Source organism: Polypterus senegalus, chromosome 10, assembly GCF_016835505.1.
Source record: "Polypterus senegalus isolate Bchr_013 chromosome 10, ASM1683550v1, whole genome shotgun sequence".
Classification (NCBI taxonomy): Eukaryota; Metazoa; Chordata; class Cladistia; order Polypteriformes; family Polypteridae; genus Polypterus; species Polypterus senegalus.
In genome coordinates this window covers 20,853,835-20,873,127 of record NC_053163.1, presented here as the reverse complement: position 1 = coordinate 20,873,127, position 19,293 = coordinate 20,853,835, and the positions used below count along the sequence as shown (strand labels likewise).

At 37.9% G+C, this 19,293-nt stretch overlaps 1 protein-coding gene across 5 annotated transcripts in view; it reads right to left on the bottom strand.

Moving 5' to 3' along the window:
- LOC120536903 overlaps window positions 1-19,293 on the bottom strand; it is a 405,177-nt gene that overhangs the window by 166,994 nt on the left and 218,890 nt on the right. For all 5 annotated transcript variants that reach the window (XM_039765454.1, XM_039765455.1, XM_039765456.1 and 2 more), the window contains exons 12-14: window positions 15,091-15,114; window positions 4,008-4,091; window positions 145-234 (exon numbers count right to left, since the gene is read on the bottom strand). In XM_039765454.1, the coding sequence (XP_039621388.1) occupies window positions 145-234; window positions 4,008-4,091; window positions 15,091-15,114 (198 nt within the window). The remainder of the gene's footprint in view (window positions 1-144; window positions 235-4,007; window positions 4,092-15,090; window positions 15,115-19,293) is intronic.

The window sequence follows — 19,293 nt, the reverse complement described above, 5'->3', positions numbered from 1 at the left end:
TTCTTGTGTGGTATTTAACAATGAGCATAAAATTAATTTTAGAAGATTAGTCAAGCAAGCAGAACCCTTATTAAGCATTCCATATTTTTTCTATAAAGCTTTCCTGCAGTAGTTAAGGTGTTTTTAATAATATAGCACACTTACCTTTTTTGAAATCAGAATGTCATTGAGCTTGCATAACTCTTCTTTAATTCCAGAGACTCTGTCTCTTGCCTTCCTCAATAACCAGTATGCCTGTGGGAAAATGGATATGGTCAGACTCAAAAAAAAAAAAAAAAGTATAATTTAGTAGTTCATAAGGGAAAAGAAGCGTCCTTCCTATTAGTTCTGTAGTGTAGGCTGGAGATATCAAGACAAAGAAAGGCAACTCCTCATGTTCTAAGCAAAGGAATTAATTTACTATTTCATTCTATCTACTGTAGGTTTCTGAAAAGACCACATGGCAAAAATGAGGTAAACCTGGTGTTATGGGAGTAAATTCAAAAAGATAGAATTCCTCTCACATGATGAATGATGTGCATGTAATGTATGCAATCAGCATACTGTCTTCTCAGAATGATGGAAACATTTTTGGTAATAAATAGTTTTGTTTGGTTAACACTTACCCCTTCTGAAATTGAAATGTCATTCAGATTGTACAGATCTTTTTTATCTAGTGGACTGCATCTTTTACATCACTCAATAACCATTTCTCTTGTGTAGAAAGAGATAGGGTGGATTCATAAAGGATTCAGACCCCTTCAATTTTTCCACATTTTGCTATGTTGCAGTCTTGTGCTAAAATCATTTACATTCATTTTTCCCCATCAAGCAACACTCAATATTCCAGAATGATAAAGCAAAAACAGGAATTTAGAAATTTCTGCAAATATAGTAAAAATGAAAATGGAAAATATCACACTGACAAAAATATTCAGACCCTTTATTCAGTACTTAATTGAAGCCCTTTTGGCAATGATTACACTCTGGATTCTTCTTGGGTCTAACCTTACTTTGGGAATGTTATGCCATTCTTCTTTTCAGATCCTATGAGGCTCTGTCATGGTCAATGGAGAATATTGGTGGGCAGCTATATTCAGGTCTTTTCAGAGAAGTTTGATTGGGTTCAAGTTCTACTCTGGCCAGGCAACTCAAGGATATTCATAGAGTTGTTCCTAAGACACTCCTGTGTTATCTGTGCTTTATGCTAAAAGTCATTATCCTGTTGGAAGGTAAATGGGTCCAAGCTGAGGTCTCGAGTTCTCTGAGAAAGGTTCTCTTTAAGAATATCTCTGTACTTTGCTCCATTCAGTTTTCCTTCAACCCAGTCTAGTCTCTCAGTTCCTAATGCTGAGAAACAACCCCACAGCATGATGCTCCCACTGCCATGCTTTAGGCCTTTTTCACACAGGCGTTAAAATCGAGCGTTTTTTTTGCGTTCGTTGTGTCCGGTGAGCGCGGATCAAGCGCCAAGTGTTTTCTACACGTAGGAGTCAATGAGAGTGTTCACACGGGCTTTGGTGACGTGCATTTGTCCGGCAGCGCGTTTATACGGCATCAAAAAAACGTTGCATGCAGCTTTTTCTTGGCGTTCAAAACTCAACGAATGCAAGGAAACCGCTTCTAGTTTGTTTTCTGCACGTTTATTTTACGCTTCGGAGGACCGGATATTTTTATGTTTTCATATACAACATATATATTTTCATATTGCTTATTTTATTTTATTGTCTCATGTAATTTGTAAACCATGAACCTATTAATTTATGTTCTAATATAATATTTGATAACGATTATGTAGGGGGGGCAATCCATGGCGGGGGGCATTTCAGTGCATAACACCGTGTAAGCACACACTCGACTACTGTTTCCTTACCTCAAAGTGACAAGTAGTCTCTCTTCGGGGCTAACACCAAGTCGCATATTGGTTGATCGGCATTGTGGCATTGCACCAGCTGCAGCAGACAATCAAAAGTGGAAACCGACATCCGACAGTAATTAAAAAAGTTGCGCGGAAATTTTCGATTTCTTCATAAAGCACAAAAACTTCCTTTAACCCGACGCAGTGCAGTCAGAGGATGAACCCAGTAGCGGCGGCGATTTTTCTCTCCCTACGCGCCGTATACGAGTATTTTAAAACAAGAAGATTAATATCTAACATAGCAAAATGGTCCATATTGAAAGGAGGCACCTCAAATAAAACGACAAGGGCTTTCATATCCAGTTCCCGACACTGCCTCCACAGGTTAACACATAAACTACAATTTGGGCTGCAGGCTGGCGTTAGACAGAGACAAACGAACGCCGGTGTAGAAGTCAATCGATCGCCACCACAAAATGCAACATAAACATCTAGGACGTTCAGAGCAAGTTCGTTTATCCAAAAACTTAACGCCCGTGTGAACAAGGCCTTACTGTTGGAATAGTATGGAATATGTGGGGAGTAGTGCCTGGTTTCTTCCAGACATACTAAAACCAAGATTAATGTTAATCAGACAGGGAATTTTCTTTCTCTCAGTCTGAGAGTTTTTTAGGTGCCTTTTCTGTAAATTCCAAGAAGCCTTACATGTGTCTTTTACTGAGGAGAGACTTCTCACTGGGTACTCTGTGGTCAGATTAGTTGAGAGTTTCACTAATGCTTGTCCTTCTGGATGTTTACCCATTCCCCACACAAGTTTTCTGGAGTGACCATCAGTTTCTTGGTCACCTCTTGTACCATGGCCCTTCTCTCATGATCACTCAGTTTGGCTTGGTAGCCAACTCTAATTACAGTTGGGATGGTTTGAAACCTCTTCCATTTAAGAATTCTAAAGGCAACTGTCCTCTTTGAAACCTTCAAAGCTTCAAGAAATATTTGTAGCCTTCCTGAGATCATGCCTGTTCACACTTGTCTCAAAGCTCTGCAGACACTTTGACCTCATGGCTTGGTTTTGCTGTGATACACATTAACTGTGGAACCTTCTATGGACAGGTGTGTGTGTCTTTCCTAATCATGACCATTCAATTGAATTGACTACAGGTAGATCCTAAACAATATGTAGAAAATCTTAATGATGGTCAATAGAATGGGACAGTCATGAGACAAATTTCAATTGTTACAGCAAAGGTGGAGGAAAATGAATTTAAGTGATTTTTCATAGAGCTGCAACATGGCAAAATGTTAAAAAAGTTAAAGCGTCTGAATACTTTCTGAAGGCAGTGTATAGTTACACGAGAAAAGAAAAAAAAATATTCTGCAGTAAAAGCAAAAATAGGCTGCTTCCTTAATCTGTGCCTTTTTGTCAGTTGCATAGTGTGAGCTAATGATATCAGAACACACTAATACTTTTAATGTTGATTAAAATAGAAAATTCATTTAATAACATTTTGGGTTATTAAAAATGCATAGCCAATGAAGTTAACCTGCTTTGACCAAAACGGTTTACTCAGTTATTATTTTGTTTGTACACATACAGTACAGGCCAAAAGTTTGGACATACCTTCTCAATCAATGTGTTTTCTATATTTTAATGATCATTTACATTGGTAGATTCTCACTGAAGGCATCAAAACTATGAATGAACACATGTGGAGTTATGTACTTAACAAAAAAAGGTGAAATAACTGAAAACATGTTTTATATTCTAGTTTCTTCAAAATAGCCACCCTTTGCTCTGATTACTGCTTTGCACACTCTTGGCATTCTCTCGATGAGCTTCAACAGGTAGTCACCTGAAATGGTTTTATTTCATTGATGCAAAACACTCATAAATATGTAGTGGAGTGCTGCTACACACACAATACTACAACAGTAAATGTTGGATACAGGATGAATGGATAGATGTAAAAGTTCCTCTGTTTCAATCAAGTCAATTTTTGAATATATTTGAAATAAATAAATAACACCCCAAAAGCTAAGACAGAGCTGAGAGAGGACCAACATTTTGTAACTAGTTGAGGATAAAATACATAAATGTAAGATGATTAGTCATGAAAGTCTGTAAAGCTTTGTGGTTGTTTTTAAGATACCTTTGATAGTACAGAACACTTACCTCTTCTGAGGTCTCATTAAGCTTGTCTAATTTTTTCTTTATCATTGAGAATCTGTCACTTGTTTCATTGAAAGGCCAGTTTTTCTGTGTGAAAATGGATTTGGTCAGATTCAAAAATGATTATATATACATAAATATACTGTATATATACAGTCAACCCTCGTTTATCGCGGTTAATCCGTTACAGACTCTTTAGTTATAAATCGAATATTTTCACAGTTAGAGCATAGAAAACCTGTTTACAACCTTGTAAATACATTTTCTAACATTATTAGAGCCCTCTAGACATAAAATAACACCCTTTAGTCAAATGTTTAAACTGTGCTTCATGACAAGACAGAGATGACAGTTCCGTCTCACAATTAAAAGAATGCAAATATATCTTCCTCTTCAAAGTGCGCATCAGGAGCAGAGAATGTCAGAGAGAGAGAGAGAGAGAAAAAAGCAAACAATCAAAAATCAATAGGACATTTTGGGCTTTTAAGTATGCAAGGCACCGCTGGACAAAGCAGCTACAAGTAAGGCAGCAATGTGAAGGTAGTCTTTCAGCATTTTTTAGAGGAGCGTCTGTATTCTCTAGGCAAACAGCCCCTCTGCTCACACTCCCTCCATCAGGAGCAGAGAATGTCAGAGAGAGAGAGAGAGAGAGAGAGAGAGAAGCAAACAATCAAAAATCAATATGTGCTGTTTGGGCTTTCAATTATGCGAAGCGCCGCACGGGAAGCATATCGTATATCATTGAGGAGTTTTATTTAACATGTAGTACGTGCTCTGATTGGGTAGCTTCTCAGCCATCTTGCAATAGAGTCCCTTGTATGAAATCAACTGGGCAAAGCAACTGAGGAAGCATGTACCATAAATTAAAGACCCATTGTCCGAGAAATCGAACCAGCAAAAAATCTGTGATATATATTTAGATATGCTTACATTTAAAATCCGCGATAGAGTGAAGCCGTGAAAGTCGAAGCGCGATACAGCGAGGGATCACTGTATAGATAAATATATAAATATACTGTGTGTGTATGTATATATATATATATATATATATATATATATATATATATATATATATATATATATATATATACAAATTGTGGACACTAGAGGGCACTGTCGGTTTTCAAATCCAACACACACAGACCCTGAGGACACAAGTTAAAAGCACCAAGAGCTTGTTTATTTCTATGTCAATCTCTTCACAATGTTCTCCACAGCCACAAGTAAACAGGCAATAAAGCACACAGATGATTCTTTCTCTCTCTCTCTTTCTTCCTCCTCTGTTCATCCCAACAAGCTTTGTCCACCATCCATCCAAATCTGGCTCGTCAACTGGGTTTAAAGTGGTTCCTTTTATAGTGGCTAACCCAGAAGTGCTTCCATTCTTACGCTCACATGGTCTGCCAGCACATCCTGGTTAGGTGAAAAGCTTGTTCTATAGAATTCTTCCACAGCACCCCCTGGCAGTACCCATGGCACCCAACAGGGCTGAAATAAAGAACTCAAAACCCCATGTTTCCCTGAGGGGATCCAGGACACCACTGTAAGCATGGGGAGCTGCCATCTAGCATCTCGGGGGAGGCAGTGCCCTAAAGAAGCTGCCTTCCCCCATTCTTCTATATCTAAGAACTACTGGTCGTCTCTTACAACAACAACAGTACATATATAAATTTACAGGTCTGAATTGTAGTCTGATAATTTGGAAGGTAGGTAACCATCCAGATAATCAGATTGCGATTCAGACCTATGAATGTAATACTCTGATCCTCACCCTGTCAAGTAAGCAAACCAGCTGCTGTGGTGCAGCGTCAGAGGCTTCATTTTAGGTGAAGTACGGAAGATAACCTGTCAGGACTACATGCATCTTGAAAAACTACAGGGCAGCCTCCCTGGGACAGCAATCCCACAGAGATATATCCACCGAGCATACTAGAATCTGTAATCCCATGGGACAGCCCTGTGGGGGTCACCAGGGGGAGCTACCAGGATTGATGATTCCCTACTTTGTGGGGCTTCCGTTTGATGCCAGAAGTGTTTCCAACAGGCTATATCCTAGCACCCAAAGGACTCCTGTTCATATGCATCCTTCTTCAGATCTGTTGTAATAAAGGATACTGGTTGGTACCATTGTAGTGATGATCTCAGCTGTTACTTAAAAGAAAATTCCCCAAAGTAATTGGTGCTGGAACAGTCCCGGGTTGCCCATTACCCTTCTTGCTACAGCTTTCACTTGAATTGACTGTTTTGGAATTTGCCACAGGGCAATTGCCTGCAGAAGCAGGACTTGCCCTTTAAAAACTGGATTATATTGAGAAAAAGGCTGTGAGTAATTAAATGGATTAAAGGAAAGAAGAGTAGTCTGAGGGTGTTGTATTATGTGGGGAAAAAAGATGTGAAATGGATTTTGTCATCTGAAATGTCATTGTTTAGCTCTTTAATGTATAGCAAAATTAAAATATTATTGATACCATTTAAATTGTAAAAGTAACTGCTTAAAAGTAATACATATATTGTGTGGACAAGATTAAAAATATCTGCAGTTTAAATTAACAGAACACTTACTTTTTGGAAAAAGTATACACTACAGTTGCTTCTGAATATATAATATTTGATATAACCAAAAAGTCTCTAGATTTAATTTTAAGCATACATATAAATGTGCATCACCTTTGTTTGAAATATCGGGCATAGTTCTTGAGAAGGTTTTCTTTTGATAACTATAAATTACAAAGGAGACAAATTTTCTTAAAATGCTACAAGTTGTTCATCTTGCACTTTGGGAAGTGCAAGTGTTTTTATTAAAATTTTATTTATATGCATTATACAGTATATGCTGTGTAAAAGGATATTGTTTTGGAATATTAACTATGTATATCAGTCAGACTTATTATTAACATTGTTCCATCCATCCATTATCCAACCTGCTATATCCTAACTACAGGGTCACGGGGGTTTGCTGAAGCCAATCCCAGCCAACACAGGGTGCAAGGCAGGAAACAAACCCGGGGCACACACCAAGCACACACTAGGGACAATTTAGAATTGCCAATGCAGACATTCTACAGTTCTACAGATGCAATGTTTGCCTAATATTGTGAAAGTAATCCATTAGCAGAATATTTTTAAATATTTGTCTCCCTTTTTTCAATGTTTAAATATCATATTCTTTTTGTTCTTAACATCAGCTATATCATACATATTGCATACCAGGGATTTTTCCTGCCTTACATCCAAACCTGTGGTTCGCTCGAGGTTTCCTGTGATCCTGCTCTGGATAAACAGGTTTAGATAATGTATATGTCGTTCTTAATCTCAGATGCTGTCTCTGTTGTTTTATGCCTGTCCGTACTCCTATTACCTGCTCTTACCCTGCTCATTATGGGTTTACTGTTCTTATGGTGGGCTATTCAAGTCTCACCACCTCTAACCTTTACACTACATGCTTGTTTTTCTTTGTTTCCCTCAATACAGCTAGGTGGAGTCTGCACACTGATTCAAGTCTAAGAGCCCTGTTCTTCCTAAGCACCTGTGATTTTCTTGGGAAAATATTTTAAAAATTATAAAATTGTGTAAAATTGTTCATATTCAGTATCTAGTTTTGATTATGCTTGTTGTTATCAGACAAAAACAAAACCAGATAGCAAACCATGTAAGCGTCCTCTAACATTAAACTTGTATCCAAACCTGTTAAGTGTACAATTTTGTCTGATTGTGACACAGAACTAAACTCCGTAGGAGCTCCATGCCATAATTACTAAAACTAAAACTGAAACTAATAGATATAAAACTAAAATAGAAATGTCTTTGTGAAATTAAAACTAAACTATAACTAAAAATACATGATGAAGGAAAACTAAAACTAAACTGAATTTCCAAGTAAGGTCAGAAAAATATAGAAATAAAAACTAATATACAGTATTATTAATGTGTTATTCCTACATTTAAATGTTTTCTTACAATTTACATTACTTCGCATTTTTATTTCTACACTGTTGTTTGTTCCTCTATGTATAGATCTAAACCTGGGATGTCCTAAACTCACTACCCCCGTGTTCCCTAGTTTAAACAATCCTCGACTAGCCTACTCGTACGCCTCCCCAATACATTGGTGCCCCTCCAGTTCAGATGTAACCCGTCACAGTGGAACAGGTCTGTTGTGGTGTGAAATTTTGCATACAAGTTGATAAATATTTTGTAGGTCTATTTGTAACTTAGGCAAAGCAATGTAACATTAGTATTTCATTAGTAAGAAGCATTCTTGTTTACCAAGGACTAAGTCAGGATAGTGAATTTTATGAACGGTTTGAGGGAAGTGCCTCAAACAAGTTTGGCAAGTGATTCTCTGCAGGACTCTCTCAATCAACCCCCACAGGAAAGCCAGACTGCCTAGCTGGCAAGTATCACCTTAACAGATGGTTTTGGGGCAGATGTGAAGGTATTCTATGCCCCATTAGTCTGAAGTATGGCTGTTTGGAATTGGCTTGTATCAGAAGCATTTAAGTACCATGATGCCCTATTCGCTGTAGGGGTTGGACAGAAAATCTATAAATTTGCTTGCTTTACATCTCTCTCTCTTTTACCAACTGATGAAGGACCATCCTGCACACTATGAACTGAAAAGGACAACACAATGAAGAGCACAGCTCGGCAGCCATATTGAGGCAGGCATGTGGCCTGTTCTGAAGAAAGCTGACGAAAAATAAGGACTTAACTAGAGACATTTTAAGTAACTAACAAGTCTGTGTGCTGCCTGAAATGACACATCAGCATTTATCAGGTTGTATGGTTGCCAATATTCAAATGTACTTTGCATATTGTTATTGTTTATGAATATTATCAATAATACATTATTTAAAGTGTAACTTAACTCCTACTTGTCTTTTACTACCTAATTGCCTGAGGTTATAAATGTAGAAGGGAAGGTAGGGAGAAGGTATATGGTACAATACCTTATAAACAGTGGTCTGTGAGATTTGAGGCATTCTGACAAAGGCTACACATTAATAATACAAAAGGGGAAAGTAGAGTAATATACAGTATTACTCTACTAAGACAAAACAAGGTCACATCTGTTCCAAAAGGAGTTTGAATGCCCCATAAAACTATACCCTTCTTCTCTGTACCAAGATTTGAGTCACGTGTTAAGCCTTCTAATCTCCTCAATCTTACTGGCGCGTGGCACGGGCAGAACTTCAGAGAAGACTACCTTTGTCAGTTCTATTCCTCAGCTTGGCACCTAACTCTTTGAATTTGGATTGCAGAACAAACAGACTACGCTTATATATGTCATTTGTTCCAACATGGACAATGACACCTGGATCCACCCCTGCTCTGTTCAGGGAGGTCTCCTACCTGTGCACCTGGAAGGCAACACACCATACGAGACTCTCTGTCTCTGTAGGACACCTGTGCTTCAATCCCCCTAATGATTGAGTCCACAACTATAACTACCTCTCTCTTTCTGGGAACTGGTTTTAAGGTGGCCCGTTGGAGCTCCTCATCCCTGCCTACCACCTCAGAACCATCAGAGACACAGTCCAGCTCTGCTAGGATGTGATAACTGTTTGACTCTTCTAATTCTGGGGTTGATGTCCCCAGAAAGTGTGCACGCTTTACCTTACACCTTGTGACCGTGACCCACCCATTTCTACCTGTCTGGTCTGGAATCTCCTCCCACACCACCTTGGGGGTACACAAAATCTCTCTAAAGGACACCTGGGCCAGGTCTGCCAAGTCTCTGCTACAACGCAGGCCAGCCAATTCCTCTTCTAGTTCAGCTACCCGGAGCTAGAGGTTCTGGATCAGCTGGCATCTCCTGCAGATGTAGCCCTCATAGACAACTGGCTCCTACAAACCATCATCTAAAAAGTCCAACATCCAACAGGACTTGCTTTGCACTGGCCTCATTATTAAAATTTGATTTACGATTAGTAAAACTGCCTTAACTTTTTTTTCTTTAAAATGATTGTTAAGAAAATGATTTTTAAGAAAAAAGGAGATGTGCAGAGCTGTAGTAACTACAGGGAGATAAAAATGATGAGCCACAGCATGAAGCTAATGGAAAGAGTAGTGCAAGCTAGATTAAGAAGTGAGGTAATGATTAGTGAGCAGAAGTATGGTTTCAAGAAAGAGCACCACAGATGTGATGCTTGCTCTGAGGATGTTGACGGACAAGTTTAGAGAAGGCCAGGAGGTGTTGCATTGCGTCTTTGTGGACCTGGAGAAAGCATATGACAGGGTGCCTTGAGAGGAGTTGTGGTATTGTATGGGGAAGTCGGGAGTGGCAGAGAAGTACATAAGAGTTGTACAGGATATGTACGAGGGAAGTGTGACAGTGGTGAGGTCTGCAGTAGGAGTGACAGATGCATTCAAGGTGGAGGTGGGATTACATCAGGGATTGGTTCTGAGCCCTTTCTTATTTGCAATGGTGATGAACAGGTTGACAGACAAGATTAGACAGGAGTCCCCGTGGACTATGATGTTTGCTGACATTGTTATCTGTAGCGAGAGTAGGGAGCAGGTTGAGGAGACCCTGGAGAGATATGCTCTAGAGAGGAGAGGAATGAAGGTCAGTAGGAACAAGACAGAATACATGTGTGTAAATGAGAGGGAGGTCAGTGGAAGGGTGAGGATGAAGGGAGTAGAGTTGGCGAAGGTGGGTGAGTTTTAATACTTGGGATCAACAGTACAGAGTAACAAGGATTGTGGAAGAGAGGTGAAAAAGAGAGTGCGGGCAGAGTGGAATGGGTAGAGAAGAGTGTCGGGAGTGATTTGTGACAGACGGGTATCAGCAAAAGTGAAAGGGAAGGTCTACAGGACAGTACTGAGAACAGCTATGTTATATTGTTGGAGACGGTGGCACTGACCAGAAAGCAGGAGAAAGAGCTGGCGGTGGCAGAGTTAAAGATGCTAAGATTTTTATTGGTTGTGACGAGGTTGGACAGGATTAGAAATGAGGACATTAGAGAGTCAGCTCAGGTTGGACGGTTGGGAGACAAAGTCAGAGAGGCGAGATTGCGTTGATTTGAACATGTGCAAAGGAGAGATGTTGGGTATATTGGTAGAAGGATGTTAAAGATAGAGATGCCAGGCAAGAGGAAAAGAGGAAGGCCTTAGAGAAGGTTCATGGATGTGGCGAGAGAGGACATGCTGGTGGTGGGTGTGACAAAGCAAGATGTAGAGGACAGGAATATATGGAACAAGGTGATCCGCTGTGGCGAACCCTAACAGGTAGAGCTGAAAGAAGAAGTAGAAGAAAATGATTTAACTTAAATAGTAACACTAAGAACTGCTAGAGCTATTTTACACCTTGTCCCCTTAAGCTCCTGTACTGTTCTCCCTCTCAGCTACCTGCTTTTTGTCCTTCTATGAGGTTAACTTTGCTTTTTTCTGTCTCTTCTCCTAACTTTGCTTTCCTCTTATTCCTTACTTAAAAGGTCTCCACTCGCACTGCTTGTATTCCCCTAAATTAATGAACCCTTATGCAGTCGCCCACTAAACTGTTCTACGTCTGGACCACTAAGAACAGGTTAATCTAAAATAAACAAATAAATCTTTACTATCTTATCTGCTCCTACAGCCCCTTGTGCCTGATCGGGTGTCTTAAAGCTGGCTGCTTACCTGCGCAACGCTGAGCCTTCTCCTTTATTGCTTTGAAGTTAGAAATGGCTTTTTGTTTCTGTTCTTTTAAACTAAGGAATCATGACACGGTCATTTGCTTACAAATGCAGATATCAGTTACTGCTGCTTTCTACCCTACTTCCTCGATGGTAGTTCAGATACAGATAACAGATAATTTTTCACTAGTGCACCTCCAAATACTCAGCTACTTTTGCTCTTTTGCGGGTGAAAAAAGAGCTAAAAAAAACCCTTCTAAAGGGAAAAAAGCTTTAAAAATTCCCACACGATTTATTAGAGCAAAATGTATTTTTTATTATTTATTCAATTCTCATACCACAGAAAACACCAAAAACTCTCAGCTGCCTCTAGCATTTGCAAAGTACATGTGAGCAAGCCTCAAGCATAGCCTGTAATAGCAATGGAAACAGACAACCACCTGAAATGCTGAAAGGGGCCAAAAAAAAAAAGACCGAATTACTTCATTCTAGGCATTACATAAAGTTTAAAGTTTACCTTGAAATTTGTAAGAAGTTGTCTACTGCTACTTTGAGATGGTTGCTCATTCTCCTGAGTTTGTGCCTTTATTCCCTTTTAAATATGTGGCCATGTAGCACTCCAATTTGTGTTTAATACTCTGCAATATTATGATTATGTCCCTTTTTTCATGCTAATGGCAGCCGGCCTGGTCTCTGTATATCTCTAAAACCTCCTCTCTGTCATTCATTTACTGAGAGAAGAAGGAACAATCTCAGTTTAAATCTTTTAAACCAAGAGGATAATATTGGCATATACTCTGTTTAGTGAATTAGAGTGAAGGCCTTTCCCAATATGCTATGGGTAATTGCAGCAGCAACCAAAACATTTCAGTCTGGGTAACCATGTGCAAAGGCAAGCTCTTATGGTCATTAGCTCTTTATTGATTGTCCTGTTTGAGTTTTTACATTCTTAATGTGTATGAAATAAACAAACTGGTCACATTTATTAATGGCAGTGGTCTTTAAAAATTCTCAGTCTAATATTTATATTCTACGCATCTGAAATGGGACAGTTACAATTAACAGAGGATATCTTCATAAAGCAGTTGTAAATGAGTCCTCTATTTTTCTTTTTTGGACCTTGCTGTAGTTTTTGGTATAATACATCATGGTTTGTTAATTACATGCTATATCTGGAAATGTCAGTAGATCAGGCTACAGATTGCTGCTATGGTATGTTTTCAACCACCAGTGTCACTCCACAAACATTCTTATTACTCTTTCGCGGAGACCTGCTCAGATATCTTGCAGAGACTGGTGCTTTATAATGGAGGCAACAGGGCATGGAGCACCACCAGAAAATAAAAACCTAAAAACTTACTAAAAACATCCACTCTGAAGAAATAAAAGTTATGATATAAGTTAACATGCCGTCTTTGTTTCTGACAACAAAAGGGAACTGGAAATAATCATATTAGCATAAATTTTTTCTCAATGTAACGATGTGTTTTCTATTTGTTTGTGTCATAGTAGTGACTTTGTGGGAGGACGTCTCACATAAATATGGAAGTAAATCAACACGATACAAAGCACATGGCAGGAAAATTTTACTATGATGTGGCTGTTTGAGAGGAAACCACACACCAGGGGTAGTGAAAGGTTATCATGAAGGAAAATAAGTGCTGAGGAAACCAGAACAACTTGACTTCTTTTAAAATGGCTGAATCTCATAACATTGGTATTTTCTTGTTTGAAAATTACATATACAAGCTATTTTACAATGTGTATGTAATCTCAATATATATAGTACATCAATGTTCGATAACTTACTTGGCTTGAAAAACAAATGTATTCAGTAAGTTGTTAAGCTTTTTATTTTCCAGTGATGGTCTGTGCCCCATAGTCTCCATTATATGCCACCAGTGAGGAAAAGGTATTTTAAAAAAAATGAACAGAAAATGGTTAACTTTAGAACACAGTTTTGCATGGCAAATGCATATACTGTATACTATGCTTGTGAAGAAAAAACTTGGACTTGGAAAAATACTGAACTTATCCTTTAACACAAATAAATTCTCCGTGATGGGGAGCATGACTTTAAAACTGCGGGCGAGATAGAAGGCAATGAGTCTTTAAAAATATTTGTGGCTTTTAGTGGCTATAAAAATCTAAATCATTGTTTTAAGTTGTTAATTCCTGTTGTAGATAAAGCACATCAACACAGCAGGCAAAGATGGCTCAGACAGTTAGACACAATATTTTCACACAGTAGCCTTTAACTTGATTTGTGTGAAAAAGGCTTTTGGAAGAGGCAACTTAAAATATTTCTACTGAAATTTCCTTGAAAATTAATAATTTTAAGACTTCAGATTAGTTGAACAATATAACAAAAATGCTGAAAAACATTCTATATCATACAGTATTCAATGATTTGTCTTTAGTTGCTGATAGTGTTTTACTCTGAACAAACGATATTTACAAGCTGTGCTGTCTTTGTTCTGTGAATTATTTTTATCATTCTTAAGAAATGTGTGTGTTAATGAAGTATATGTCACAGGAATAAAGTAGCTTCTGTCTCCATATGTGGTTAAAAATAAAATTCAGAATAAAAATCTAGGCTGACTCTTACAGGAAACTTGTCCTAATGCCGCTTCCTCCAATTTTACTGGAATGTTCTTGTGGTGTTGTTACCAGTGTAGCTGAGGTGCCAGACACATTGCAATTGTAGAAGTCCTTATCTTATATGAAATCCTACTACTATAATGGAAAATATTACTTTGGAGTAATGTGAAGTTTACTGTGTCATCTTGCTAATCTTAAGAGATGGACTGCTATGTTTACTGATCTGAAACAACTGTGGCCGCTGAAGTAATAACATTTTATTAAAATACAGGAGTTACAGTAAGTTGCTTCAAAATTGACATGTAAAATGTTTCAAACAGTACTTTGTTAGAGAAGGATATAAAATTATTAGCAGTAAATATGTCAATAGGGTGAGTAGAGAAGAACCAAGCAAAATGACATCTTTTATTGGCTAACTAAAAAGATTACAATGCAAGCTTTCGAGGCAACTCGGGCCCCTTTTTCAGGCAAGATGAAGAAGGGGCCTGAGTTACCTCGAAAGCTTGCATATTGTAATCTTTAGTTAACCAATAAAAGGTGTCATTTTGCTTGGCTCTTCTCTACATTCATAATGGCTAACACGGTACAACACCCTAGTTCAATAGGGTGAGTAAAGAGATAAATCTTTAAGCAAGATTTGAAACCCATTCTCATAAATATACATAAGAACACACAACATAACATTGTTTAGTAGAAATTCATGTATTATTTAAGAGACATGTATTAAACAAAACATGAACATGACTTCATGAAGTGCAGGTTAAATAAAACAGTGTTTGAAAACTTTAAGTTTGAAAATATGAGTAAAGAATGAAAAAACAAGCACTGACACAAAGTTGAAGTAGCTATTTCAGTTAATGTATACTCACCGATGGAAGACAGTAAGAATAACTCTATTTCATAGAACAGGAAGAACAAAGATAATCCGTTAATCATCAAATAATCAGGCAGATGACATAACTTGTTGTTTGATAATTCAGAATTAACAAAAAACTCTTATATGGACATACATGAGTCTTGAGATATGGAATGTACCTTGAATCTTCAAATGAGCTGGAAGCACCACAGTATACAAAATGGGACCAACTCTCCTACAAATAAAATACGGGCCAAAATATCATGTAGCCAGGTTATAGGATGGAACCCTTTGGTGTATATCTAGTACAGCAAGATACACCTGCTGCCTGACCTGAAACTTTTCTGGTCTGTAAACTGTTTTACAGAAGCTTCTGATATCCTCAGGTTCACCCTGACCAGCTGCCACATTGAACTGAGCCTACCGAGTTACTGATGAGGACATAATGAAAGAATATAGCAATGGAGATTGTTCTGTTTGAAGCCGTACAAACACTCAAAAGGAGTCCATTTTGTAGAATGATACAGTACATTGCTGGCAAACTCTTCTACAGATAACATTTTATTCCAATTAGTTTGCTATAAATTTATTGTGCAATATTTTATTTTCCAGATCTATAGTCACATGCTTCTTCTGAGCATTAGCTTCCAGATGATATCCAGAAATCAAATTACACTACACCCTGTTCACAAAATAATCTTGAAAAGTGAGAACAATTTGAGGTAATTAGTCAGAAATATTTGACCCAGAGAATCGATGAGAATCGAATATTTGAAAATCAAGAAGTTCTGGTTGAACATTACTAGAAATCAGATTAGGATCTAAGGTTCGATTTTGCATGGTTAGTTTATCCTCAATAAGTTTACTGGGAGCAGCAATCATTGTTATTGGAAAGAATTTATCAGACATAATGTTTGGGTCTGTTTTTACATTTACTTAGTCTGAATGATAAGAACGTGATAGGGCATCTGCTTTCCTATTCTGATCTGTGAAATAAGAAATAACACAAAACCAGTAGAAAACTAAATGAACTCTCTTGTTTTGCATTTAGTCATTTGTCACATTTTAGATATATCTCATTTTTATGATCCATAAATATCAAGGAAAGAAAAGTAACACCCTCGAGTTAATGTCACCTTTCTTCAAGAGCTAATTTGACTGATAATAATCTTGAATACCTATGTCATAATTTTACTCCACAATGTGTAATATCTTAGATAAATAAGCACATAGATTAAAGAGTTTATGTGTCATCCACCCATATACTTGACAATAAATTGAAAAAAAAGGTCAGAATGCATTAACACTGGTGCTGGAGAAAACAAACATTTTAATTTATTAAAAGCATCTTGCTCTTCTTGTGTCCAGTGAAATGTTATTTTGTTTTTGTTCATTAAAATGTAATAGGAGATTTGATAGTGCTGAAGTCTTTAATAAGTTGATGGCAATAATTGGAAACCTCCCACAAATCATTGTACTTGTCTTAAACGTTTAGGTCCTTATCAATTCAGAATAGCTGTAACTTTAGATTGAGAGATTATTACATAAACAAGCAAGACCATCTGGTTAAAAAAAATGCATACATCATCAATATAAACGAGTACATAATACTCAAAGCTTCAAGGGAAATGTTATTATAAAAGGCTTGAAATACCTATGGTGGATTTGCCAAACCATGGGCAATCACTTTATATTTGTAATTTCAGGTTCTAGTATTAAATGCAGTTTTCCATTCTTCTCCCTTCCTGTTTCTGATTAAATTATATGCACAGCAAGAGTGTAGTTTGGAGAAAACTGTGGATTTTCTGACTTGAATGCATAGAGATGATATCGGGGGAAATGATAAATATTTTAACTGTAATCCTACTTTTCTCCTGATTATCAGTACATGGCTGGACACCCATATGTTTCTCGCAACGAAAAATATCCAGCATCAATCAAACTACTAAACAGAACAATTAATCCATTCTGGATATGTTCTTGAATATTTTCCTCCAGAGCCACACTCTCTGCCTTGGACTGTACAATAATATTTCTTAGGAAGAAGTTTGTCAGGTAAAATGTGAATTGCAAAGTTGTAAGTACTATGTGGGGAAAGTTTCAGGATTTCTCTTTGTTAAAGACTTCTAAAAATATATTTATACTAGCAAAATACCCGCGCTTCGCAGCGGAGAAGTAGTGTGTTAAAGAAGTAATGAAAAAGAAAAGGAAACATTTTAATAATAACGTAACACACACACATATATATATATATATATATATATATATATATATATATATATATATATATATACAAATATATACAGATATATACTCAGCAAAAAAAGAAACGTCCCTTTTTCAGGACTGTATATTTCAACAATAATGTTTTAAAATCCAAATAACTTTACAGATCTTCATTGCAAAGGGTTTAAACAATGTTTTCCATGCATGTTCAATTAACCCTAATCAATTAATTAACATGCACCTGTGGAATGGTCGTTAAGACCTTAACAGCTTACAGAAAGTAGGCATTTAAGGTCACAGTTCTAAAAACGCAGGACACTAAAGAGACTTGTCTACCGACTGTGAAAAACACCCAAAGAAAGATGCCCAGGGTCCCTGCTCATCTGCGTGAACGCGCATTAGGCATGCTGCAGGGAGGCATGAGGACTGCTGATGTGGCTAGGGCAATAAATTGCCATGTCCGACTGTGAGACGCCTAAGACAGCGCTACAGGAGACAGGAAGGACAGCTGATCATCCTCGCAGTGGAAGACTACGTGTAACAACACCTGCACAGGATCGGTACATCCGAATATCACACCTGCGTGACAGGTACAGGATGGCCACAACAACTGCCCGGGATGTCCAGGAACTTGCAGGTGCCTTGGTGGAAGAGTGGGGTAACAAATCACAGCAAGAACTGACAAATCTGATCCAGTCCACGAGGAGGAGATGCACTGCAGTACTTCAAGCAGCTGGTGGCCACACCAGATACTGACTGGTACTTTTGATTTTGAGCCTCCTTCATTCAGGGACACATTGTGAAACATTTTTAGTTTATGTCTTATGGTGTTGACTCTTTTAGTGTTCATATAAATATTTACACATTAAGTTTACTGAAAGTAAAAACAGTTGAAAGTCAGAGGACGTTTCTTTTTTTGCTTACTTACAAAAGTTGGGTAGGTTTCATTTCGAAATTCTACGCGTAAGGGTCATAACTGGAACCTATTTTTCTACGTATAATGTAATGGAGTTGAGTTAGAGATGGCCGTGGGGGAGTTTGTGTGACATCATCACGCCTCCTACGTAAGTACGTAGAGAACAAGGAAGAACTCCAAACAGCGATGAGCACAAAACGCCATTTCACAATTGAGAAGGCAGAAAAACATTATGAAGCAAATGATGCATACAAGCATATTCATAAGTACAGCTACTGCGAAACAAAGCAGGGCGTGAACCGTAAGTTTATATTAAATTAAGTTCATAGACAGGCTGCCACTAGCGCTTGTAATTTAGTGCCTGCCCATATAAGGCCGCCCATCAGCGCAATCCAATACAAACACTGCCGGTAAATATTCACGGTGAAGGACTGTGCTTATGCAGAGGAAGATGAGATGGTCAGGGTGGTGTTTGGCACAAACTCATTGAAACTGCGAGAGAAACTTTTAAGTGCCGGGTCTTAGCTGACATTACACGAGATGGCACCAGCACAGCTGGGAACCTTCGATGCAAGAACACCAAGCTGCTCACGTGAACTGACGAGTGCACAGACAAAAGCAACAGTTCCAAAGAGTGCTGAACAAAACCAATTACACAATTGAGAAGGCAGCAAAAATATGAAGCGCCTGATACATACAATCATATTCATAAGTGCAGCTACTGCGAAACAAAGCACACGGTGGAAAAAGTGAATGTCCCGCTAAAGGAAGACAGTGTAAAAAAACCGTGCATGCAGTTTGTCACATCTCAGATAAAGAGGAAGACGAGCTGTTTATTGATGCAGTAAGAAACTAATCGATGAATGAAACCTCTTATCTTTACAACGATTGACAAACACGGAATGTAACTTGAACACAACACATCGTACAAATACGACCCTGATTGAAACAAATAATGATAATCAAATCCTTGATGACAGCAACATTCAATAACACTCACAAAACAATTACTGTATATTGACAATCATGTTACGTTATTTTTAAAATGTTCCCTTTTCTTTTCATAACTTCTAC